At 38.1% G+C, this 26,209-nt stretch overlaps 1 protein-coding gene across 3 annotated transcripts in view; it reads right to left on the bottom strand.

The window, feature by feature from the left end:
- Positions 1 to 26,209, bottom strand: part of LOC136239413 (uncharacterized) — a 249,491-nt gene that overhangs the window by 148,753 nt on the left and 74,529 nt on the right. For all 3 annotated transcript variants that reach the window (XR_010693453.1, XM_066030144.1, XM_066030142.1), the window contains exons 11-16: positions 6,241 to 6,276; positions 5,875 to 6,187; positions 4,011 to 4,127; positions 3,929 to 3,962; positions 3,730 to 3,869; positions 3,483 to 3,677 (exon numbers count right to left, since the gene is read on the bottom strand). Coding sequence is in view for 2 of the 3 variants with exons in the window: in XM_066030144.1 (XP_065886216.1) it covers positions 3,483 to 3,677; positions 3,730 to 3,869; positions 3,929 to 3,962; positions 4,011 to 4,127; positions 5,875 to 6,187; positions 6,241 to 6,276 (835 nt within the window). In the remaining variant the exon portion in view is untranslated. The remainder of the gene's footprint in view (positions 1 to 3,482; positions 3,678 to 3,729; positions 3,870 to 3,928; positions 3,963 to 4,010; positions 4,128 to 5,874; positions 6,188 to 6,240; positions 6,277 to 26,209) is intronic.

Consider the following 26,209-nt stretch of genomic DNA (forward strand, 5'->3'; position numbering starts at 1 on the left):
ACGTGTAGGCCAGGTAGGGGAGTCTACATACAACATTTGAAAAAAATCACTCCAAACGTTTCCAAGATATGAGCGATCAAATGTTTGTTTTAATTTCTTCATTTTTCTTCTTCATTTCGCACACTTTGCAAAATCTGCCATAAAACATGAATGCATGCTTCATTGGGCTGAAATTTGGCACACTTTAAGGGATCATTACAGCAGATCTCAGTTCCACATTTGGTAGGAATCCAATAAACATTCACAGAGTTAAGACCGATTATTCGAATAAAGTAAGGTCAAAGATCTGTCACACCCACAGGATAAATCCCTTGAAGGAATGAGCTGAAAATTGCTGTGTAGATGGAGTAACTATAGTAGGAGTGCTTTTTTGTGGTTTTAAAGGAATCTAGATAAAGGCCATCAAGCTATGACACAAAACGCAACCATGCAGTGTCATAATTACGCGATTGATTTTATGAATAATAAAATTATTAGTTGTCACGCCTACCAGGCAAACTGCTTAGATCAATGAGCTGAAAATCGGTGTGTAGCTGAAGTAGCTGGAATAATTGTCAAAGAAAGTTCTTGTAGTAGTACAGAAGAATCGGATTACAAACCACTGATTCGAAAGCCAACTACGTGTAGCAAATGCGAGATCGAGATACTCTAATAGAACAGTCACCATAATCGAGCATTCAGCTACGTTTATAACTTACTCCATTCTAGAGTTATATTACACTGCAAGTTATTCTGTAGGGAGTTTTGTAGACAGTTAATCTTATAGAATATTCAGCTACAAGCTAGTCATCCTGTAGAGAGTTCAGCTACAAATATATCGCTGTAGAGATTCAGAACATTACAAGTCACACTGAAGAGAGCTGAGCTTTAAAAGTCAGAGTTCAGCTACAACAAGTCACTCTGCAGCTACAAACAAGTCACTGTGTAGATAGTTCAGCTACAAAGAAACTACCCAGGAGAGAGTTAATCTATATAAACAAGTTAGCTACACTATGGAGATCAGCTACAAACAAGTTACTTTATACAATGTTCAGCAACAAGTAAGTCACTATGTAGAGAGTTCAGCTACAAACAAGTCACCACATGGAGAGTTCAGCAACCAATCAAAAAAACCACTCTGTAAAGAGTTCACCTATACAAACAAGTTATAACTCTATAGAGAGATCAGCTAGAAACAAGAGAGAGCTCAGCTACAAATTTAACAGATCACACTGTAGAGAGATCAGCTAGAAGCAAGTCATCCAGTAGAGATATTAGCTAGAAGACATCATCTTGTAGAGAGTTCAGGCACAAACAAATCACGCTGCAGATAGTTCAGCTACAACCAAATCACCCCGTATAGAGATCAGTTAAAAGAAGTCACCTTGTAGAGAGTTAAGTTACAAAGAAACCACCATGTAGAGAGTTCAGCTGCAAACAAATCACCTGTAGTGAGTTCAGCTACGAAGAGATTACCCTGTACAGAGTTCAGCTAGAAACAAGTCACCCTGGAGAGAGATCAGCTAGAAACAAGTCACCCTATAGAGAGATCAACTACAAAGAAGCCATTCTGTAGAGAGTTCAGCTACAAACAGGTTACCCTATAGAGAGATCAGCTAGAAACAAATCATCTTGTAGAGAGTTCAGCTACAAACAAATCACCCTGTAGAGAGATCAGCTGGAAGAGGTTACCTTGTAGAGAGTTCAGCTGCAAAGAAACCACCACGTAGAGAGTTCAGCTGCAAACAAATCACCTGTAGAGAGTTCAGCTACGAAGAGATTACCCTGTACAGAGTTCAGCTAGAAACAAGTCACCCTGGAGAGAGATCAGCTAGAAACAAGTCACCTTATAGAGAGATCAACTACAAAGAAGCCATTCTGTAGAGAGTTCAGCTACAAACAGGTTACCCTATAGAGAGATCAGCTAGAAACAAATCATCTTGTAGAGGGTTCAGCTCCGAAATTATCACCCTGTAGAGAGATCAGCTGGAAGAGGTTACCTTGTAGAGAGTTCAGCTACAAAGAAACCGTCATGTAGAGAGTTCAGCTGCAAACAAATCACCCAGTAGAGAGTTCAGCTACAAAGAAACCACCATGTAGAGAGTTCAGCTGCAAAGAAACCACCATGTAGAGAGTTCAGCTGCAAACAAATCAAATTGTAGAGACTTCAGCTACAAACAAATCGCCCTGTAGAGAGATCAGCTACAAACAGATCACCCTGTAGAGAGTTCAACTAGAAACATGTTGTCCTGTAGAGAGATCAGCTACAAACAAGTCATCTTGTGGAGAGTTCAGCTACAAACAAATCACCCTGTAGAGAGTTCAACTACAAACAGATAACCCTATAGAGAGTTCAACTACAAACAATTCACCCTTTAAAGAGGTCAGCTACAAACAAATCACCCTAGTGATATCAGATAAAAACAATTCACCCTGTAGAAAGATCAGCTACAAACAAGTCACCCTGTAAAGAGTTCAGCTACAAACACGTTACCCTATAGAGAGATCAGCTAGAAACAAATCATCTTGTAGAGAGTTCAGCTACAAACAAATCACCCAGTAGAGAGTTTAACTTGTGGTAGAGTTTTTGTTCTACACCCTTGCACTAAACCTGCTGTAAATGATGAACAACAGCAGCTAGAAGCTTCATTTAAATACTAGCTTATTCCTAGATGATGAGCACTTTGTTTGGTGCCAAAACCACTTTGATACATGCAGTAACTGGTGAGACGAATCGTGAAATCAAATGAAATTCAGACTGACAGACGGATAGACAGCTTTTCAACTTTTTATAATTATATAGAATACTACACCAGACTATCATTTCATAGATCTATTCTAGAATATTCTATGTGAGGTGTATTAAAAGTGCGCAGAAAAAGATATGCACTTTATTACAGTATACCTATTTAAATAAAATAGGCTATTTTCGAAACATACATAAAAAGTCATGAAATCGAGGTACTCTAACAGAGCAGTCAGCCTCACCGCAATTTATTGTCACATCTACTGGCTAAACCACTTACGTAGACTAGTTGAATTTTTCTTGCACATGTCAGGTACGTAACTATCAAGGCACAAACCTTCAGGAAATTTATTAACATGAAAACCAACCACACATGCATACACCAAGCACAACTCGAGATCCCTTTATAGAGCAGTCATATATAGATGCGATATTCAGCAAATAATATGAAGTAAAATTATAATTAACTTCAAAATAGTACAGATGTCTCTAGTTTTTCTGTTTACCTATCTGTAGAGATAGAAAAAGCCAGCATATATGCAACTACAAAAATAAATGATATCTAATTCAAAACAGCCAAGCTTTGAAAAAGGTTGTGACCTTCCAAAAATAAGCTAGTATGAAATCAAAGATGACAGCCAAGAAATGGCTGCAATGATGTTATACTGCCACATAATTTTATTTATTATTGGAAATTTTACAGCTTGGCTGTTTTGGATTATAATTTTTACAGCTTGGCTGTTCTGGATTAGATTACCTTTAGAGCAGCATTAAGAGAAACAATTTCATTGTATTCATCAATTCCTTTTTGGATGACATTATACACAGCCTTGTCCTTTATCCTTGTTACTTCTGATGCTGTGGTACAGTCAGTACCCAATGTCTTGAAATACTCGATCACTTGTGGTTGTAGATCATCTTTTACTTTTCCAGTATCAGGATCCACAACACACTATGTACAGGAATAACACTACTAGCTTCTTACTGGTCAAATATGTCTTCACCTTCAGTGTAACTAAACATGTCAGGAATTTCCTGCAATCTCCTATCAACATCACATTACTCAGAAAATCAACTTTGGCTTTAATTGTTTCTTCTATTTCAACTGGAGCAACTTTCATTCCATCACCCATTTTAATTAAGTCTGTAATCATAACAAAATAACTACAAATGTTATACATAATACAGATTCAACTTAATTACCGTCAATTCGACACGTAATATGTAAATTTCCATCCTGCATACAAATGAGAGTAACAGTAGTCAATCTGATCCAAATACTTACTTCATCCTTATAACCAATGTCTTTTGTGAGTAACCATCCTTCATCATCAATGTTTTTTTTTGTTTTTTTTTCCTTGCCAAGGTAACCCATGAAAACATTCCTGCCACGACAAACCACCTGCACACAAAATTGTGTGTTGTAATGAATACATTAATGATATCAAGAAAAATTTGGACCACAATTGCATATATACATCTTATATCATCAAAATGAAGCAACCTCCAGTAGTTGTTCAAGCCATAGAATTTTTTCCAGAAAGCCAGTACTGGGGGTACCTGTGCATCTGGAGTTGGTGCAAGCAAATCCGTATGAGAATGATAGTATTTACTGTGCACTTAGTTCTGGAAGTAGCACGTCAATTTGTTATTTCTACAAGTGTACAAATTTTACATTGGAGTGGGGATGATAAAAATTAAACGCAATAAAACAAGAGATGTTTGACCATCTACAACCTGTAGCTATACTAATGTATGTTTACTTCCTACTGCAGTCATATACAGCCTGTCAATAGTATAAACATTACTGAAATAGGGATTAAATGTCCACTAGAATAGCTGCAGATGTACATGACCTCCCTTGTTTCATTGCTTTTATTTCTATGATCCCTACTCAGATGTAAAATTTCTAATTTCTTTACAGTTATCTGTTTCCTGTTTATTTTTTTTGTAGCATAATCATGACTGGTACACTAGTACATACCGCATCAAGGCAAGTAATGGCACCAGATATACTGTAATTAATGTGCAATTGAATGCACATTCTGACTATTAATTACTGAAAAGCAATATGGCCATTCCATTTTGTTTGCAGTTATGCTCCACCTGTTATAAACAAACGGTATAAGAAGTGCCTCTACAATCAATCCGGTACATAACTATGGATATTATGGCTGAATATGTGCCTCTGTTATCAATTACTGAATAGCAAAGTAGCCATTCCACTTTGTTTTCAGTTATGTTCACCAAACAAACAACAATATGAGAGAAGTACCTCTGTAATCACTTCAGCCACTACAGAAATCACAAATGATTCACATGATAGCCAGCATTGAAGCCACGATGCAATAGCTATAGCGAAACAACACTTAAGTAATAGTGGAGAAGGAAACTTGAGACACAAAGATGCACAAAGGTAAGTCCATCATGCATACATTGTAACAGCTATGGTTGATGAAAAGGCTGAAGCCTGAAACAACAAGTCCATAGCATTAACCATAGTGCAGTTATGCTTGCATGAAGGCAACAGTCAGTTAGTAGAAAGTTCAGTTAAATAAAAATCTTTATTTAAAGTTCCATAGAAATTTGTTTGAAGGGTTCGGAATTGCTCTGAAGACATTTTTGGGCTTAATTATGCTTAACAACACTGCAAAGCTGGCATGAAGGAAACTAGTTGACACAGTAAAGCCCACCAAACCTTCATCATCCCTACTATACAGTACAACTGTATCATGATCTCTATACTAATATTCAAAATCACATTATATATGTTTACGTCTTTGTAAAAAACTTTTACTAGTGAACTCATGCATATCACATCAAAAGACAGAACAGTGCCAGTTATGTACGTATCATTAGCTTAAATTGTGAGTCATTACTGTGCAGCAATGTGACTATGTACTTTGCTTCGTTTTTAGCCACATTCCATCCATTATTAATGAAGAAAAGTATGATGAGAATCACTCTAGTTAAATCACAAGTGATTTCTGTTGTAAATGTAATAGCCAACACAAGAAGCTATCTACAGACTATCCGCAAATCACCACCTATATATACTTGGTAGTGAAAAACCTAAGGAGGGCACAATCAAGTCCATAATGCAAATAGGTCACATCCATTTTTCACAACTACAGCCTTGTATAATTCACCTCTCCAACTTGATTCGGGGGTTTGTTTAAGTGCAAGAGCCTCGATTCACTGTATTTGCTTTCGTTTATTATCTTGGTGTGTCCACCATTGATGCTGCTGCCACAATGTCCATACTTATCACTGCTCTTCAAATTTGTAGAATGGGGTCCAGTGGTCTCACTTAGCCCATATACCTCCAATATGGTTATTTTCAGTTCCCGAAAATACTTCAGAATATGTGGATTCATTGAATCAGCTCCTACAAAAATGTACTTGCACTTATCAAGACCAAGCATCTTTTTAATCTGTTCAGAAGAAACTGTATCCATTTTACTGCATTAAGAAAGACATATCATGTACATTGCTTTTGAAAACTGATTATTTACCTTTCTTTCATTTTGTCTTTTGTTCTTTCCCACCAACTATAATGGTAACATAGTATGGCTATGATAAGAGTTACAACCAACAAACACTGTTCCAATGTACATTCTATAGCATATTTTGAGTGTATTCAATTTTTTATAGTGTTCATGCAATTTGTAATTATAGAAAGTTTGAATCTAATCAAAATCTGCTGTAGCATTTTCAAAACACTGTTTGGGGAAATTCTTTTAACAGATATTGTAGTATTTCACCAGACAAAATCCAATGAACTGTATGTATATATTTATCTAATCCAGAACAGCCAAGCTGTAAAAAAGACTGCAGCCCTGAGAAAGGCTATAGTGAAAAAAGATGTGAAATCCAAGGTGGCGGCAAAGAAATGGCTGTGATGGTAGGTTAATGGTAAAAATTTGAATAACGACAATTCAGATGAATTTTGTGCCAAGACCTAGCAGCACCAAATTCACCTGAATTGTTGTTATTAAAATTTTTACCATCAACCTACCATCACAGCCATTTCTTGGCCACCACCTTGGATTTCACATCTTTTTTCACCACAGCCTTTCTCAGGGCTGCACTCGTTTTTACAGCTTGGCTGTTTTGGATTAGATTTCACTTCTTTTTGTATTTGTATACCCCAATAGGCTGGCTTTGGGGCTTTTTTAACCTATCTTTTTTTTTCTTTACCACAGGAAGAAGAAAAAGATGAAGATTTTAACTATTTCTGATTTTATCAGTAAATGTACAAAATATATATAATACATATATATATTGCATATGAACTATTCCCTACAGATAATTTGTTTGCAGCTGATCTCTCTACTGGGTGACTTAAAATGTAGCCGATCTCTATACAGGGTAACTTGTTTACACAGTAGCTGAACTCTCTACAGGGTAACTTGTTTGTAGCTGAACCCTCTACATGTTGGTTTCTTTATAGCTGAATTCTCTTCTGGTTGATTTGTTTGCAGCTGAACTCTCTGCATGGTGGTTTCTTTGTAGCTGAACTCTCTACAAGGTGAATTCTTCTAGCTGAACTCTCTACAGGGTGATCTTTTCATAGCTGAACTCTCTACAGGGTGATTTGTTTGCAGCTGAACTCTCTACATGATGGTTTCTTTGTAGCTGAACTCTCTACATGTTGGTATCTTTGTAGCTGAATTCTCTTCTTGGTGATTTGTTTACAGCTGAACTCTCTACATGGTGGTTTCTTTGTAGCTGAACTCTCTACAAGGTGACTTCTTCTAGCTGAACTCTCTACAGGGTGATCTTTTTGTAGCTGAACTCTCTACAGGGTGATTAGTTTGCAGCTAAACTCTCTACAAGATGGTTTCTTTGTAGCTGAACACTCTAAAAGTTGGTTTCTTTTAGGCCTGAGCCTATTATGCTCAAAATTTTACCTATTATTCATTCCAGAATTTCCCACAAAATTCTCCTATTATTCTTTTTGTTATTCTTGTATCCAGCCTATTATTCCATAATTATTCTCATTCAGATATATCTGTGGCTAGTCGCTTAGTTTTCAAGATGCTGCTATAAGTAGTTTTGTCCAAATTATTATTAGCCATATATGAAGCATTCCACCTTACACATCATTTTTCTATCCATAATAGTTACAGCAGACTTAGAATAGCTATCTACAGTAATAATTCAAGTGTATTAATTATTAGTGTATTATAATAATATGCTGGAGCTACTTATAGCTACTAAGCTAGGTAGATAATAATACTCAAAGAATTGAAGAAGGTACACTGGTATAAGATGTAAAAGTTTCAGAATTGCAGATAATCATGCAGTTAAATTCCTGATGCTGGCTGCAGATTGTTAACATGAAACGATCTGACTGCTCTATTAGAGTATTTGAGCGTTCTATTAGAGTATATTGATCTTTTAGAGGTTTTTCAGCTCCTTTCAGCCAGCACTCCTGTCAGCTTTATATCATTTGGGGTAGCTTAACTCTTTATTCTAGGTAATCAAGAAGAGACATGACCCCTAATTCCACCGATTATTCCCATGGTCATCCGATTATTCTAAAATTATGCCTGTAACCATCCTATTATTCCGGAATTATTCTCACGAAATTGGTGACCTATTATTCTCAAGAATATTCCAGCATAATAGGCGCATGCCTAGTTTCTTTGTAGCTGAATTCTCATTTTGGTGATTTGTTTGCAGCTGAACTCTCTAAATGGTGGTTTCTTTGTAGCTGAACTCTCTACAAGGTGACTTCTTCTAGCTGAACTCTCTACAGGGTGATCTATTTGTAGCTGAACTCTCTACAGGGTGATTAGTTTGCAGTTAAACTCTCTACATGATGGTTTCTTGGTAGCTGAACTCTCTACATGGTGGTTTCTTCTAGCTGAACTCTCTACAGGGTGATCCTTTTCGTAGCTGAACTCTCTACAGGGTGATTTGTTTGCAGCTGAACTCTTTACATGATGGTTTCTTTGTAGCTGAACTCTCTACATGGTAACTTCTTCTAGCTGATCTCTCTACAGGGTGACTTTTTGTAGCTGAACTATCTGCAGGGTGATTTGCTTGTAGTTAAACTCTCTACAAGGTGATCCTTCTAGCTGATTTCTCTACAGGATGAATTGTTTCTAGCTGAACTCTCTACAGGGTGATTTGGTTGTAGCTGAACTCTCTACAAGATGATTTGTTTCTAGCTGATCTCTCTATAGGCTATCTTGTTTGTAGCTGAACTCTCTACAGGATGGTTTCTATGTAGCTGATCCTCTACAGGGTGACTTGTTTCTAGCTGATCTCTCTACAGGGTGATTTGTTGCAGTTGAACTCTCTACATGGTGGTTTCTTTGTAGCTGAACTCTCTACAAGGTAACTTCTTCTAGCTGATCTCTCTACAGGGTGACTTGTTTGTAGTTGATCTCTCTACAGGATGATTTGTTTCTAGCTGAACTCTCTACAGGGTGATCTATTCGTAGTTGGACTTTCTACTGGGTGATTTTATTTGCAGCTGATCTCTCTACATGATGGTTTCTTTGTAGCTGAACTGTCTACAAGGTAACTTCTTCTAGCTGAACTCTCTACAGGGTGATCTTTTCATAGCTGAACTCTCTACAGGATGATTTGTTTGCTGCTGAACTCTCTACCTAATGGTTTCTTTGTAGCCAAACTCTCTACAGGGTGATCTGTTTGTAGCTGAACTCTCTACAGAATGGTTTTTTAGTAGCTGAATTCTGTGCAAGGTGATTTCTTCTAGTTGATCTCTCTACAAAGGGACTTCTTCTAGCTGATCTCTCTACTGGGTGACTTGTGTCTCGCTGAACTCTCTACAGGGTGATTTGTTTGTAGTTGAACTCTCTATAGGATGGTTCCTTTGTAGCTGAACTCTCTACAGGTTGATTTGTTTGTAGCTGAACTCTATACAGAATGGTTTCTTTGTAGCTGAACTCTGTGCAAGGTGATTCTTCTAGCCGATCTCTCTACAAAGGGACTTTTTCTAGCTGATCTCTCTACTGGGTGACTTGTGTCTAGCTGATCTCTCTACACTGTGATTTATTTGTAGCTGAACTCTCTACAAGGTGATGTTGTCTAGCTGAGCTCACTCTTGTTTCTAGCTGATCTCTCTAAAGAGTAACTTGTTATAATTAGTAAAGCTGAACTCTTTACAGGGTGGATTTTGGTTGTTAAACTCGCTGCATGAAGGCTTGTTTGTAGCAGAATTCTCTACAGAGTGAATTGTTTGTAGCTGAACTCTCTACAGGGTGCATGACATGTTGATAGCTGAACTCTCTTCAGTGTGACTTATAATAAATATACAGCAATATAATCATTTGTAGCTGAACTCTCTACAGGTTGACTTGCATGTAGCTGAACTGTCTACAATATTAACTGGTTGCTGCTAAACTCCCTACAGCATAACTTGCAATGTAATAGAAATCTATAATGGAGTAAGTCATGAACTAGCTGAATGCTCTATTGGGGTGACTGTTCTATTAGAGTATCTCAATCTCGTATTTGCTACTTGGAGTTGGCTTTGGAATCATAACTCAGTGGTTTGTAGTCCGATTATTCTGTACTACTGCAAGGACTTTCTTGATGACTATTCCAGCTACATACCCATTTTCAGCTCACTGCACCAAGTGGTTTGCCTGGTAGGCATGAAAATTACTGGTATTTTTATTCATGAATCTCGATAGCACAATTGTTACACATCATCGGTTTCGTGTCATATCTCCATGATCTTTGTTTCGATTACTTTCAAACCACCAAAAGGCACTCCTACAATGGTTGATCTATTCACAGAACAATTTTCTACTCATTCCATGAAGCGGTTTATCCTGTAGGTGTGACAACAAATCGATGTTGTTTTAGGCGAATAATTGGTTATAAATCCTTGATCATTCATCGGATTTGCACCAAATTTGATACTAGGATTTGCCGTTGGACTGCCTTTCTGTGTGCCAAATTTCACGGCGATCGGAGTATACGTTTGCATTTTACAGCAATTTTTGCAAGTGTGCAAAAATACAAAGAAGAATCTAATCAAAAACAGCCAAGCTGTAAAAAAAGGTGCGGCCCCTAAAAGATCATGGTGAAAGAAGATGTGAAATCCAAGGTGGCGGCCAAGAAATGGCTGTGATGGTAGGTTAATGGTAAACATTTTAATAACAACAATTCAGGTGAATTTGGTGCCGAACAAAAATTCACCTGAATTGTTATTAAATTTTTTACCATTAACTTACCATCACAGCCATTTCTTGGCCGCCACCTTGGATTTCACATCTTCTTTCACCATGGTCTTTTGCTTGTAGCTGAACTCTCTACAGGGTGATTTGTTTGTACAGTAGGCTTCATAAAAAAATTTACGTTTCGGACTGTATTACTATCGTATCACGATGCGTATTACGGAAGTCAAATTACTATTAATTACGAATCATGTCACGAGCTATTACGCGTACGTTGCGTAAAATTATACCGTACTGCTCCAATGCAATGTCGTCTCAAGCAAATTCAAGCAATAAAAACCATCTAATTTAAGGATGTGGCACCCATTTTGCTCAAGAGTGTTCGTTTGGGATGAATATTCGTGAGTAAAATGTGTGTCACGCCCTTTTATAAGAAAATCTTTAATCGCTCACACCATACTAAGGCTCGTATGCAACTGTAGATCTTATGCTAATCCATGCATGTTGTTTCTTTCCTTGCAGGAATGATCATTCTCCAAGATGGATCGATCAAGTAAAGCCGGCTGAAAAGGACGTGTACCACACATTAAAAAAATGTTCATTGTCATAGTGATAGTAATAAATGAATGCATTAGTGTTGCACGTAGCTAGCTAACAGGATATTTAAAAGCGCTACCCACAAAGTGTTACCATCAAGTAAATTTGCACAATAATATTAATAACAATAATCATCATAATAAACAATATCATTTACCTTGATCCGTTACTTAAGGTACTCATACGAAAGGAAGAACGGATTCCTGTGATGCTAACTGTAGAAGACGGATGGCTATTTGTACACTTCAGGAAAACAATGATGAAGGAGTGGCAACGAATAAAAGGCTTCTGCAGCTGAGCTGGATGACACAACGACGAAAATGAGTGGACCAATCAGAATAGACCTCAGTGATAAGGGCGAAGGCGTGTGATAATTGACATGCTTTGCAGCGATGAAGAAATGAGTGTTCTTGACAGTAACTACAGGGGCGGTAACAAAGATTGGCTATGGGTTTTGCAGTAGATTAAGCGAAAATTCTGCTACTGAGACCAGCGAGAACTTACTGTAAACTCCTTAGGTATAAATCGTAATTATGTTAGCTACGTATCACTTAATACTATTACTATAAATTACGCATTGCTTAACACTGATTTACTGCGTATTACGAATGCGATAACGATACGAATATGATAACGATACGTAAAGTTTTTTATGAGGCCTACTGTAGTTGAATTCTCTACAGGATGACTTGTTTCTAGCTGATCTCTCTATAGAGTAACTTGTTTCTAGCTGAACTTTCTACAGAGTGGGTTCTTTGTAGCTGAACTCTCTACAAGGTGATTTCTTCTAGCTGATCTCTCTATAGGTGACCTAATCTCTCTGCAGTGTGACTTTTATCTTGCTGAACTCTCTACAGGGTGATTTGTTTGTATCAAAACTATCAATAGGATGATTTTTTTATACCTGAACTTTCTACAGGGTGATTTGTTTGTAGCTGAACTCTCTACAGGGTGATCTGATCTCACTACAGGGGGAGATTTGCTTGTAACTGATATCTCTACAGGTAGATTTGTTTGTAAGTGAACTGTCTACAAGGTGATTTGTTTCTAGCTGATTTCTCTACAGGGTAATTTGTTTGTAGCTGAACGCTCTACACAGTGATTTGTTTCTAGTTGATCTCTAGCTGAACTCCCTACAGGGTGATTTGTTTGTAGCTGATCTCTCTACAGGGTGATTTGGTTGTAGCTGATCTCTCTACAGTGGGTGATTTGTTTGTAACTGAAACCTCTACAGGTTGATTAGTTTGTAGCTGAAGTCTCTACAAGGTGTTTTGTTTGTAGCTGACCTCTCTACAGGGTAATTTGTTTGTAGCTGAACTCACTACAAGGTGATTTGTTTGTAGCTGATCTCTCTACAGGGTGATTTGATTGTAGCTGAACTTTCTACAGGGTGATTTGTTTGTAGCTGAACTCTCTACAGGATGTTTTCTTTGTCACTGAACTCTCTACAAGGTGACTTGTTTCTAGCTGATCTCTCTACAAGATGACTTCCTCTGGCTGATCTCTATACAAGGTGACTTGTATCTAGCTGAACTATCTACAGGATGATCTGTTTGTAACTGAAATCTCTATGGGTGACTTGTTTCTAACTGATCTCTCTATAGGGTAACTTGTTTCTAGCTGAACTCTTTACAGAGTGGGTTCTTTGTAGGTGAACTCTCTACAAGGTGACTTCTTCTAGCTGATCTCTCTATAAGGTGACCTGATCCCTCTGTAGGGTGACTTTATCTAGCTGAACTCTCTACAGGGTGATTTGTTTGTAGCTGAGCTCTCTACAGGGTAATTTATTTGCAGCTGAACTCTATGCAAGGTGATCTGTCTGTAGCTGAACTCTTTACTGGATGGTTTCTTTGTAGCTGAACTCTCTACAAGGCGACTTGCTTTTAGCTGATCTCTCTAGATGGTGACTTCTAGCTGATCTCTCTACAGGATGACTTGTATAGCTGAACTCTCTACAGGGTGATCTGTTCATAGCTGAACTCTCTACAGAGTGATTTGTTTGTAGTTGAAATCTCTTGTTTCAAACTGATCTCACTGTAGGGTAACTTGTTTGTAGCTGAACTCTCTACAGGATCTAGGATGGTTTCTTTTTTGCTGAACTCTCTACAGAGTGATATTTTTGTAGCTGAATCCTATACAGGGTGATTTTCCTGTACCTGAACTTTCTACTGGGTGATTTGTTTATAGCTGAATGTTCTGCAGGGTGATTTGTTTGCAGTTGATCTCTCTACAGGGTTTCTTTGCAGCTGAGATCTCTACAGGGTGACTTCTTCTAGCTGAGCTCTCTCTTGTTTCTAGCTGATCTCTCTACAGAGTAACTTGTTTGTATAGCTGAACTCTTTACAGGGTGGTTATTTGGTTGCTAAACTCTCTACAAGGTGACTTGTTTGTAGCAAATTCTCTACAGAGTGACTTGTATGTAGCTGAATTCTCTACAGAGTGACTTACTTGTAGCTGAACATTGTATAAACTATAAAGTGACTTGTCTGTAGCTGAAATCTCTACAGGGCTACTTGTTTGCAGCTGATCTCTATAGGGTAACTAGTTTGTATAGATGAACTCTCTACAGGGTAGTTTCTTTGTAGCTGAACTCTCTCCACAGTGACTTGTTTGTAGCTGAATTCTCTAGAGAGTGTAGCCGAACTCTCTACAAGGTGCATGACTTGTTTATAGCTGAACTCTCTTCAGTGTGACTTGTAATGTTCTGATTCTTCTGAATCACTACAGCAATATATTTGTAGCTGAACTCTCTATAGGGTGACTTGCTTCTTGTTGAACTGTCTATAAGATTAACTGTTTGCAGCTGAACTACTTACAGAATAACTTGCAATGTAATAGAATTCTATAATGGAGTAAATAAATTAGCTGAATGCTTTATTAGGGTGACTGTTCTATTAGAGTATCTCGATCTCGCATTTGCTACAAGGAGTTGGCTTTCGAATCATAACTCAGTGGTTTGTACACCAATTCTTCTGTACTACTACAAGGACTTTCTATGAAGATTATTCCAGCTATTCACCGATTTTCAGCTCATTTCTCTAAGCGGTTTGTCTAGTACGCGTGAAAATTAATACTTTTTTATTCATAAAAATCGATCGCGTAATTTTGACACAGGTTGGGCTTTGTCTCATATCTCCATGGTCTTTATCTCGATTCCTATCAAACCACCAAAAGGCACTCCTACGCTGATTACTCCATCTACATAGCAATTTTCAACTCATTACATGAGGGTCCCTTCCATGAAGCGGTTTACCCTGTAGGCGTGACAGCAAATCAATCTTATTTTATGTGAATAATCGGTCATAAATCCTGAACCATTCATCGGATTTCCACTACATTTGATACTAGGATTCGCCTTTGGACTCCCATTCTGTATGCCAAATTTCAAGGTGATTAGATTACGCATTTTCGTTTTATAGCAATTTTTGCAAGTGTGCGAAAAGACAAAGAAAAAAAACGAAGAAAAAAACTCGAAACTTTGGCAGCTTGTATCTCAGAAATGGCTAAAGCAATTTTCTTCAAATTTGGAATTTAGACTACAAGTTTTATACTGAAATTTGATTGGCTGAAAACGTGGTCTCTAAATCTCGTAGAGCCACGCTCATGTCCAATAGAGACCACGCTCTGAGGTGATATGAAACACGATAATTACTCGCCTGTAACATTGGCAACGCATGGGCATTTAAATGGCTAGTAACAACCGTATAGAATTAGAGGGGCTTGTTTGTACTAATCAACACTACATTACTTGCTTACAAGCAGCTGTCGAGGCACAACAACAGCAACAATGAGTTGTAGTCCAGTTGCTTGAGTCCAGTACTTCGAAACATAGCACATTGGCAACACATGGGCGGGTAGCAACAGCCACGCTGAGATCCCACCATGTAGGGAGGTGTAGAGGGCTTCTTTCATAATTAGCCATACATTTCTCATTTACAAGCAGCTGTCAACTCAAGGTACAATAACAAGTTGTAGTCTAAATAATTTAGACGTCAAGAACCACTGGGTTCTACGGGATTTAGAAAACCCTCAGGCCCTTAGTAGCACCGTCGGTGCGCTTGGGTGCTACAGCCCAGGGCTTTCGAGCTTTCTAAATCCCGTAAAACCCTGGTTCTTGACGTCTAACTATTATGTAGACTCCCCTAGCTGAGCAGAACTTCTGTAGGAAATTTGGTTCCAATCGGATAAGGGACCACCGAGATACAAGGTGTGAAAATCACATTTACTTTCTTCCTGTTAATAAACTCACGGTGCGGCACACCGGCTTCTTGGGCCGCACGACACACTATTGTGTGTCTTGGTATATATCAAAACACATGGTAGTGTGTCATGCGGCCAAGAAAGCCGGCACACCTAACCATGGGTATATTAACAGGAAGAAAGAAAACAGCATTTTCACAAATTCATAGCTCCATTACCCTTTCTCAATTTTTTTATGTCTGCCATGTAGGATAGACCACAAAGAAAACTTGATTAAATTAGCACCAGCCATTTGCGAGATATGAAGGTTCAAATTTTCATTTTTTTTCTTAAGCCATATACAGGGTCTACAGGGGTTTCATGCAATTAAATTCTTTTTACACACATTGCAAAATGTAAATGTGTAAGTTGATTGCTACAAGTTTCAGCACAAATGAAGACCGTATAAAGGTGAACTAATGTTCTACGTTTGCTATGAATCTGATAAATTTCCACACAGCTATGAACATTTATTCACATTAAAAAATTTACCACAGGGTTAAACCAAGTATGGGAATAACTTGAAAATCAGTGTGTACATAGGCTAATCATCGTAGCAGTGCCTTTTGATGGTTCAAAGAGCAATGGAGTTACAACAACAGAGCTATAAAGCAAAACTAAAGAACTATAAAATTGTAGGATTGAGATATTCTAATAGAACAGTCACTGTGGGTACACAAAAAAGTGGGAAAAATATCCCAGGGCTCAAATCTGGAACCTCCTTACCTAACATCCACACATCCACATCCTTAACCACTGCTACCTTGGCTGTTTACCTCAAATAAATGAAAATTCCAGTTTAAATCTGCTTATTGGTAAATGTTTATAATTTCACAATTACACAGAAAAATTTTAAATTTTCAAATAGAGTAGGGACCATAGCACATTGATAAAAGTACTGAAACAAGTTGGATAAGTGCACAATATTAAATCACAGCAAAACAATAACAAGTGTACTGTGCTCAAGATACAATAATGGAAATGCGCAGTAGGGACATAACACTTCTTATTGTTTTACTGTGATTTAATATCGTGCACTACTCCAGCTTGTTTCAGTACTTTTTATCGATGTGCTATGGTCTCTACTCTAGTTGAAAATTTCAAATTTTTCTGTGTACCTGTTTGTTAACTTTTTTCGTAAATGATTATTATTACGGATGAACCCATGCATACTGCATCTGAAATGGCGCCGCACACTGCAATTATCATCTGAAACGTGATGTATCTATTATGCATCATTGTCAGCTACATATGTTCAACCCATTACGCAGCATTTCCAGTCAAGAACTGTTCGAAAAGCACCTCTGCAATCCACGCATACTAAAGAAAGAAATGGTGCCGTGCACCCCAGTTATACAAATTATCGTCTGAAAGTTACATATCCATTACGCTTCATTGTTGGCTATGTTCAACCCATACACAGCAATACGAATCAAGACTGTTTGAAAAGCACCTCTGCTAACAAAATAGCCACTATGAAAAGTACAGATGATTTCTGTTACGAAGGGAAGTCATCATGTGCTACCACCAAATTGACACTTTTCGCTGTCAGCAAAGATGAATGGGACACAAAGGAGGACACTGGTAAGTCCATGAAGAATGCACTGTATGTACTGCAGTATGCCAAAAGCACCTGTCAGGCCGAAGCAATGTTAAACAGTGACAAAATCAAGCCCATAACCTTAGTCGTTATCAAGTTACATTTGTCTGAAGGCAACAGTCAGTTACTCAGTCAGTCACTAGAAAATTCCATTAAATAAATTTTTTTTAAATTCCATAGCAACTTGTTGAAAGTGTTTCGGGTCAACCTGAAAGCTTGTTTGGGCTTATTGCCTCCTCCTCGTCACGGGAAATTGAGGCTGCTTTATGGGTAATATTATTTTGTGGGCCATGCCTACTCCTTTGTGGTCCTTACTATACAGTACTATCGTACTGTATGATAGATGTACCAAATGAAACTCTAGTACATTCTATGTGTGCTCCTCAAAAACTGTGCACTCTATTAGAGTATTATAATTATGTTAACAAATATTTAAATAAAACATACAGTACAATACATTTACAAGTCTGTCTTCTTGTCTTTGTACTTGTAAGGCCAGCCCATGGCTGACTTTAAGGAAGGTTTGTTTTAGTCACATTCTCTTCTTATATACGGACACAATGATGATTACTGAAGTTAAATCAAAAGTTCATAATATATACGTGACTGGATTTTGGAAAAACGATCCAAATCGCACATTAGAAGTTTCGAGATAAACGGTTTTAAAGAATTCAAGCCAGCATGACTCTCCAAGGATAGCAAGCACGCGTATGAAACTTACACAAAAGATGTATCAATCTGTTACCTTTCAGACCACTTCCAGTACTTGTAGCTGCTTGTAGAGTTTCCCGCCAAATAAGATAGAAAATCTGAGCTGTTGGACGAGCGAAGTAGTATCACGAGTGTTCACAAAGAGGTGAAGGGTGGGGGGTGGTGGGGTGGGCAAGGGATAGACCTCAAAATTTACAGACCACGATTGGAGTCCAGAGACGAGATTACAGAGCTGTGCTTGCTCCTTAGTGGTTGATATGTAGCAAAATCCACAGAAAAAACATCCAGCCTACATTATCAGGCTGTCCACCAGTAAACCACTGATTCTTGCCAAGCCAGGTCCTTCACAAGGCCTAAAACCGCCATTTTAGCTCTACACACACCCCCAGAAAAGACGTCTGCTGAAACCAGCCTTGAGTAGTTTGAGTGGTATTGAGTCTCAAAACTACTAGTATGATAGTGTAGCTATCCGCTGGTGGTGATAATTTGATTTTGCCTGATATGTGATTTGGATCAGTTTTGTAAAATCTGGTCACATATTATGAAATCTACAAAACACAGCCAAGCTGTGAAAAAATGGTGCAGCCTTCAAAGCCTGGAAAAAATTGTGGAATCAAAAGTGGTGGCCAAAAAATGTGTGAAATTTTTCTAGTTGACCTCTCTACAGTGTGATATGCTCATAGCTGATCTTTTTTCTCTCAACAGGGCATTTTTTTTGTAGCTGAACTCTCTACAAGAGCACAGCCCCCAGTCGCTGGGAGACTTTCAATATTTTAATGAATCAAAACTCAGCAAATTACTATATTTATGCAAAAAAGTACATTAATTGTAATGCATATATGTGCCCCTGGGATGAAGCTAGTGCTAGATAAAGTGGAAACAGACAGCATAACACATAGAGACACATATAGTTATCTGTAAGCAATAGTTATCTCACTAGCATAGGAACCATGAATCCACTGATACAAAAGGAATGACTTACAATCAAAACATTATAATTAACTACAAATATGCATAGCATGGATTCATTTTGCATAACACAAGTGATAAATTACTGGAGTTCTATATCTTTAAACACTACACACCAAAGCTATAGCAGTATAAGGTCATGCTCAGTTTTGCATTTAATGTTAGAATGTCTGAAAAACTTCAGTAATGAAGTTCCTTAACATATGGATGTAGATATTTACATGCATGTACTATTAGAGTATACGTGACTGCTCTATTAGGGTATATACCTGACTACTCTATTAGAGCATATCGATCTTTTTAACAAGTATTGAGGAGGGCTCATATTACCTCTGTAAATCCTTCCCTGAGAGATGAATTCAAGCTTTATCAATTGTTGTGCTGTGCCATACACTAAATTATACACTCATTTTGTTCTGCCACACTAAATGGTGTGTTAGTGTCCTGCTGTAAACTCAGAAGTCTAAATTTACAGGGGTTCCTGAACCCCTTGGAACCCCCTCCCTACGCCCCTGTGTTTCTAGCTGATCCTTCTACAGGATAACTTGTTTCCAGCTGATCTCTCTACAGGGTAACTTGTTTCTAGCTGATCTAACAGGGTAATTTGAACTCTCTACAGGGTGATTGGTTTCTAGCTGATCTCTCTACAGGGTGACTTGTTTCTAGCTGATCTCTCCACAGGGTGATTTACTTGTAGCTGAACTCTGTACAGGGTAACTTGTTTTCTAGCTGTCCTCTCTAGTTTGTAGGTGAAATCTCTACAGGGTGGCTTATTTGTAGCTGAACTATCTACAGGATGATTTGTTTGTAGCTAAACTCTCTGTAGGATAATTTGTTTGTAGCGGAGCTCTCTACAGTGTAACTTGTTTCTGGCTAATCTCTCTCCAGGGTGACTTGAACTCTCTACAGGGTGATTTGTTTGTAGCTGAAATATCTACACTTCAGGGTAATTTATTCTAACTGATCCCTCTACAGGGTGATTTTTTTTGTATATAGCTGAACTCTCTAGAAGGTGACTTATTTTTAGCTAACCTCTCCACAGGGTGGCTTGTTTCTGGCTGATCTCTCTCTACAGGGTGACGTGTTTCTAGCTGAATTAACAGGGAGATTTGTTTGTAGCTACATGGTGATTGGGTTCTAGCTGGTCTCTTTTCAGGGTAAATTATTTCTAGTTATCTCTCTACAGGGTGACTTTCATTTAGTTGATCTATCTACAGGGTGATTTGTTTGTAGCAGAATTTTCTACAGGGTATTTTGTTTGTAGGTGAACTCTCTACAGGGTGATTTGTTTGTGGCTGAACTCTCTAGGATGATTTGTTTGTAGCAGAACTCTCTACAGGGTGACTTGTTTGTAGCTAATCATTCTACAGGGTGATTGGTTTCAAGCTGATCTCCCTACAGGATGACTTGTAATGGTCTGAATCTCTAGAGCGAATAATTTGTAGTTATACTCTCCACAGGGTGACTGTTGTATTAGAGTATCTCAGCAGCCAAATGCACTATAAGGGTGACTGTTATATTAGAGTTTCTCGATCTTGCTTTTGTTACACGCAGATGGCTTTCAAATCATAACTAACACCCTTTTCATATGGTCACTTTAAACCCACATTCAACCCGGGTTATCACATTCATGTGATCACCTTAACGAGGTTGGAACCTCGAAGTCATAACCGAGTTCAATCCTACAAAGCAGTAGTTTCTCAGTTTATGGCTTCAAAAGCAAGTTGCGGTTTTTGGTGAATACATAAAATACTTAGAAGACAATTATCACTCAATGAATACCACCATGTGATGATTGCTTGTGAACAGAAACTGGAGTGAATTTGGGTTGAATGTGGGCTATTCAACCCAGGTTGAACTCACTTTTGGGTGTCCATATGAAAATGGTGTATTCAGTAAGTGGTTTGTAATCCAATTCTTCTGTACTGCTGCAAGGACTTTCTATGATGATTATTCCAGCTACATACCGATTTTCAGCTCATTGTTCTAAGCAGATTGCCTGGTAGGGGTGAAAACTAATACTTTTTTATTCATTAAACTCGATCACATAATTGTGACACAGATTGGCTTTTGTGTCATATCTCGATGGCCTTTATCTGAATTCCTTTTAAACCACAAAAGGCACTCCTACAATGGTTACTCCATCTACATAGCAATTTTCAGGTTATTCCTTCAAGGGGTTTCCCCTGTGAGCTTGACAGAAGTTCGGTTTTATTTTATGTGAATAATTGGTCATAACTCCGTGATTCTTTATCAGATTCTCACCAAACTTGGTGCTGAAATTCGCTTTAATTAGCCCATTAACTGTACCAAATTTCAGCTTGATCAGAGTACATGTTTGTATTTTATAGCAGATTTTGCAAAGTGTGCCAAAAGAAGAAGCTGGTCCCTTGCAGACGTGTGCTGGTCATGCTGAGGCAGCTGTTCATGCAATGAAGGAGATGTTTGGTGGTGATGAATGTGAAGCTGCTCTCCTTGCTAATGTTTTGAATGCTTTCAACTGTGTAAACCTCACTAGTAAACCGCCAGGCTACACTTCACAATATCTCAGTACTTTGTCCATCATTTTCCACCATCCTGCACGATACTTATGGTGCACCTATTCATCTGTTTGCTGTTGGTGACGGGGAAATTCCTTCGACTGAAGGAACAACCCAGCATGACCCCCTTGCAATGACCATGTATGCTTTAGCAGTGGTGCCTCTGATTAGGCTTCTCTGAACAATAGTGCCTAATGTTTCTCAGGCATGGTTTGCAGATGATGCTACTGCTGTTCATCTGTGAATGCTATCCCACTAGGGACCTGTGAGAAGGCTAAAGCCTGTGAATACAGGGAGTCATGAACATGTTGGATCACTTTTGAAATGGTTGTCCTGGTGGCAGCATCTTTTATCTATCAGACCAGATTAGGGTTATTTTACAAATGCTGCCAAGACAGTCCTAATCATAATACCAGAACATCTTTCTACAGCACAGGTCATTTTTGCTGATTCCAATATTCAGATCAACCACCAGGTGGAAACAGACTAAGCAGAAGCAGTGGTTTACTGATGATATTCTTCACCTAATGCGTGTCAAGCAGTGTCATGAAGTGCACAAACTCTGATGTGATTAAGTCCAAATACAAAGCCATCAGCAATCTTGTGCAAACCAAGACTAGGCAGGATACTACTGATTACATCTCTGCTTCGTCAAGCTCTTGCACTGCTAATGCAAAGAAATTTTGGAATTTTGTCAATTCAGTTAAAAATTGCTATCAGCCTCCCCCTCCACTTAAGCATTCTGGAAAATTCATTTCTGATAACCATGAGAAAGCTTCTGTCTTCAACCAATAGTTTAATTCAGTTTTTACTAATGAAGATTGTACAAATCTATCATCTTTGTCTGAATCTGTTCATTTTAATCTCAAGTTAATTGACACTATCAAATTTACACCAGAGAATGTTTACGAAGAACTTGTAAACTTACAAGGTGATAGGGCCTGTGGCCCTGATTGCATTCCAGCACAAATATTAAAGGCTGATGCTGATGTGATCAGCTCACCACTATCTATACTATTCCAGCTTTCCTTAGACTCTGGCTCATTACCCAGAGACTGGATAACCACTAATATCATTCCTGTTCATAAAAAAGACGATAAACATCTTTCCTCTAACTATCGTCCCATCAGCCTTACATCTATTGTCATTAAGGTGATGGAGAGAATTATTTATCGTAAACTTATAGCAGCTTTGGAATCTAACAACCTTGTTAGTGAGATACAACATGACTTTCAAAATAAACATTCCACTATCACCCTCCTCGTCTGATCTGTTCATGATTGGAAAGCTTGCCTAGATAGACATAATTCCATTCACTGCCTTTTACTAGACCTTGCGAAGGCATTTGATTCTGTACCATACAATCAACTTTTACTTAGACTTGAGAGTTTGGGTATTCACAGTAACCTCTTACCATGGTTTAATTCTTTTCTGACTAAGAGATACCAGAGAGTACTTGTTAATGGTAGCTTCTTTGAATGGTAACCTGTCAGATCCGGGGTGCCTCAAGGTTTAGTCTAAGGTACCCTGCTCTTTTTACTTTATTATTGATGAGCTACATAAAATCATCAATCATAGTACTATCAAACTGTTTGCTGACGATATAGCCCTTTAAAAATAAATTGTTTCTCCTGCTGATCATGATCTCCTTCAAGAAGATCTATACAAACTATATGAATTGTGTTGAGTTTGGCAAATACAGTTAAATCCTCTCAAGGGTGAAAGCATTTGCATTTGATACAAACGTTCTCCTCCAATATGTAACTATTCCCTGGGAAGCCAGCAGATTACCCTCAAATCAGTAGTGAAGTACTTAGGAATCCTAATCAATTCTCAGCTTAAATGGAGTGATCATGTGAAGCATCTTGCAGCCAAAGCATCCCATGCATTGAACTATCTACGTCACACGCTATTTTCCAGTTCTCCAACAGTTAAATCAATTGTATACAAATCCATTGCAAGACCAATTTTAGAGTATGCCCTTCGTCTGTTTGGTGTTTACACTTAGCAAAGAATGTCTCTCATTTAGGATCAAGTCAATGACATGCAGCACGGTGGGTCTACCAGCCATATGTGGAATAAGTCTTCAGACTCATGTATTCACAAACTTAAATGGTCTTGTCTATATACTAGGAGATCTTTCTCTTCTATTTTCCTGACTTGTGATATTTTGCACAAAAGAGTTTCTATTCCACTTTCAAGACATTTTCAATTTTCTTCTACTATCACTAGATCACATTCACTGACACCCTATCTTTTTTCTATATGTATCCAGGGAAGCCGCTCCATATCTTGCAGATCATCAGATGCTTCCCCAGAAATGGGCTTCATAGTTGTCCCTTTTTCAGTGTTCTTAAAAAGTGTATCTATTATTGTTATTGTCAGTATTTTTTCATTTAAAAAAAGAAGTAGAAGAAAATGAAGGAAGAAAAAACCCTGAAATTTTGGCTACTCGTGTCTCAGAAATGGTTGGGGTAATTTTCTACAAATTTCGTATGTAGACTCCCCTACTGCACGGGCACGTATGTAGCAAATTTGGTTCCAATCGGATAAGAGATGAAAATAATGTTTACTTTCTTCCTGTAAATATACTCATGGTGTTGCGTGCCGGCTTCTTGGACCACACCACATACCGTGTGTCTTGATGTACCACTCTATGTAGGCAGTGCAAAGATGCTACCTGTGCCATAATCTGTATTATGGTACTGCTGCAGACTGCAACAAGTGCATTATGACTTATAACACACAGGTTGGGATCTTGCAGACTGCAACGAGTGCATTATAAGTTATAATGCACTGACTGCAGTGCAATATGTTACCGAATTTGACAAAACAAGGCTTCCACACACATCCAATTCTCTAACTTTAACCAACTGCAACTTGACTATTCAGCAAACTATTGACCTAAAATGTTCGCACAATTCTTCCATAGCATGGTAAAATACCAGGTCAACATATGAAACTAACGGCATAGTCCTACAATGAGTTGTGGTGCTTCAAAGTTGTGGTGCTTCAAATTTATAGAAGTGGATGTGTGTGGAAGCCTTGTTTGTCAAATTCGGTCACATATACAGACATTGCACTGGCTGCAGTTTTGTGCAGCATTGCACAAGTGCCGGCAGCCGAGAATGCTACGACACCTCACCTTATAGATGGAAAGACACTTCACAATTCACTCAAATGCTTTATAGCCTAACATGTAAAAGTCAATTGTGGGTAAATGTCACCAGATTAAGGTCAACCAAGTGGCTAATGGCAACCGAAAAAGCCAACACAGTGGCCAAAACTCTAGTCTACACACACACACATATATATATATATTATAGAGTATGTTTCAAATTCCGGACACCACATAATAACAAATTCTGGACACTACTGCCCATGCACTGTATCTACATTGGGTATCTATTTGCAGTGTGGGTGGGAGGTGGCACCTGATTGTCTAGCTAATAATCACGCATGATACCCTCCTTCTATAATTTGACATACTGTGAAAGACTCCAAGAACTTAATCTACCCATCTTACTTTACCGTCGAACTAGAATGGATCTGATTATGACTTGAAAAATCCTGAACAATTTAGTATTTGTGGACAAAGACTATTTTTTTACTGTTAATACCAACCCCACCCGATCAAATGGACTCAAACTTTACAAAAATCGCTTCAACACTGCTATTAGAGGTCATAGTTTTTCACAGAGAATCGTCAATGATTGGAACACCTTACTAGTACTACACCTTACCCCACGAAATTGTATCTGCACCTAACGTACTGATCTTTAAGACTAAATTAGATGTATTTTTTATATGACCGCCGGTTTGATTTTATTTAGATGCATTTGAGATTGGTTTTTATAAGACTTTGTCTTCCTTGTACCAATTAACAAATAATAATAATAATAATAATAATGATGATGCAGCACTATAGTGTTGACAAGTGCAACCCATTAGGGCTTTAACTCACTGTAAAAAATTGTTTATTACAGAAGCTAAGGCAATGGTCGTTGTACAGATTGAAGTGAGCTGACAGACCTAAGAAGATTGATTTAGCCATTTGAAGCATTTGAAGCAAAGAAAACAATAGCTGTGGCATTTAGGAGCAGGAGCCTACAGAAAGCTTTACAGAATTGCAGTCAACCCTGCATGTGATTAGCTATCTATGCACTTGTGATTTGATTTTTGTAATAGCTACTAATACGTATATATTATGAAATCTTTCTTATTAAAATGTGTTATTGATGGCCTCAAATGCCATAACAAACCATTTACCAAGGCTATGCACTGGAATTTGTGTATTTTGTAGCTGGCTATAGTCCGTACATTGTGAGTAAGTTACTTGGTGCCTTTATGACTGCATTAAATAGGGTAGAAGGGGCTGACTACTCCTTGCCAACCACAGGGGCTGACTACATAGAATGTTGTGCATGGACTGACATGTAGTTAGATAACATTTCTTTGCAATGTGGAAATAATTCCTTTGTTGTCCAGCATATGCATCACTGCTCCGTTAATTGATGGTCCGGAAAGCCTCGAAAAGTACAGCTCTCTGATCTACACTGGCTGCACCATGCTCGTAAAATTTTTATGCAAGAACAAGTAATGCAAGTACTTCAAAGTAGTGCAGTTTCAATTGCAGCTGTTATAGTAGCCTGGTTCAACTGATATA

Source organism: Dysidea avara, chromosome 11, assembly GCF_963678975.1.
Source record: "Dysidea avara chromosome 11, odDysAvar1.4, whole genome shotgun sequence".
NCBI lineage: Eukaryota > Metazoa > Porifera > Demospongiae > Dictyoceratida > Dysideidae > Dysidea > Dysidea avara.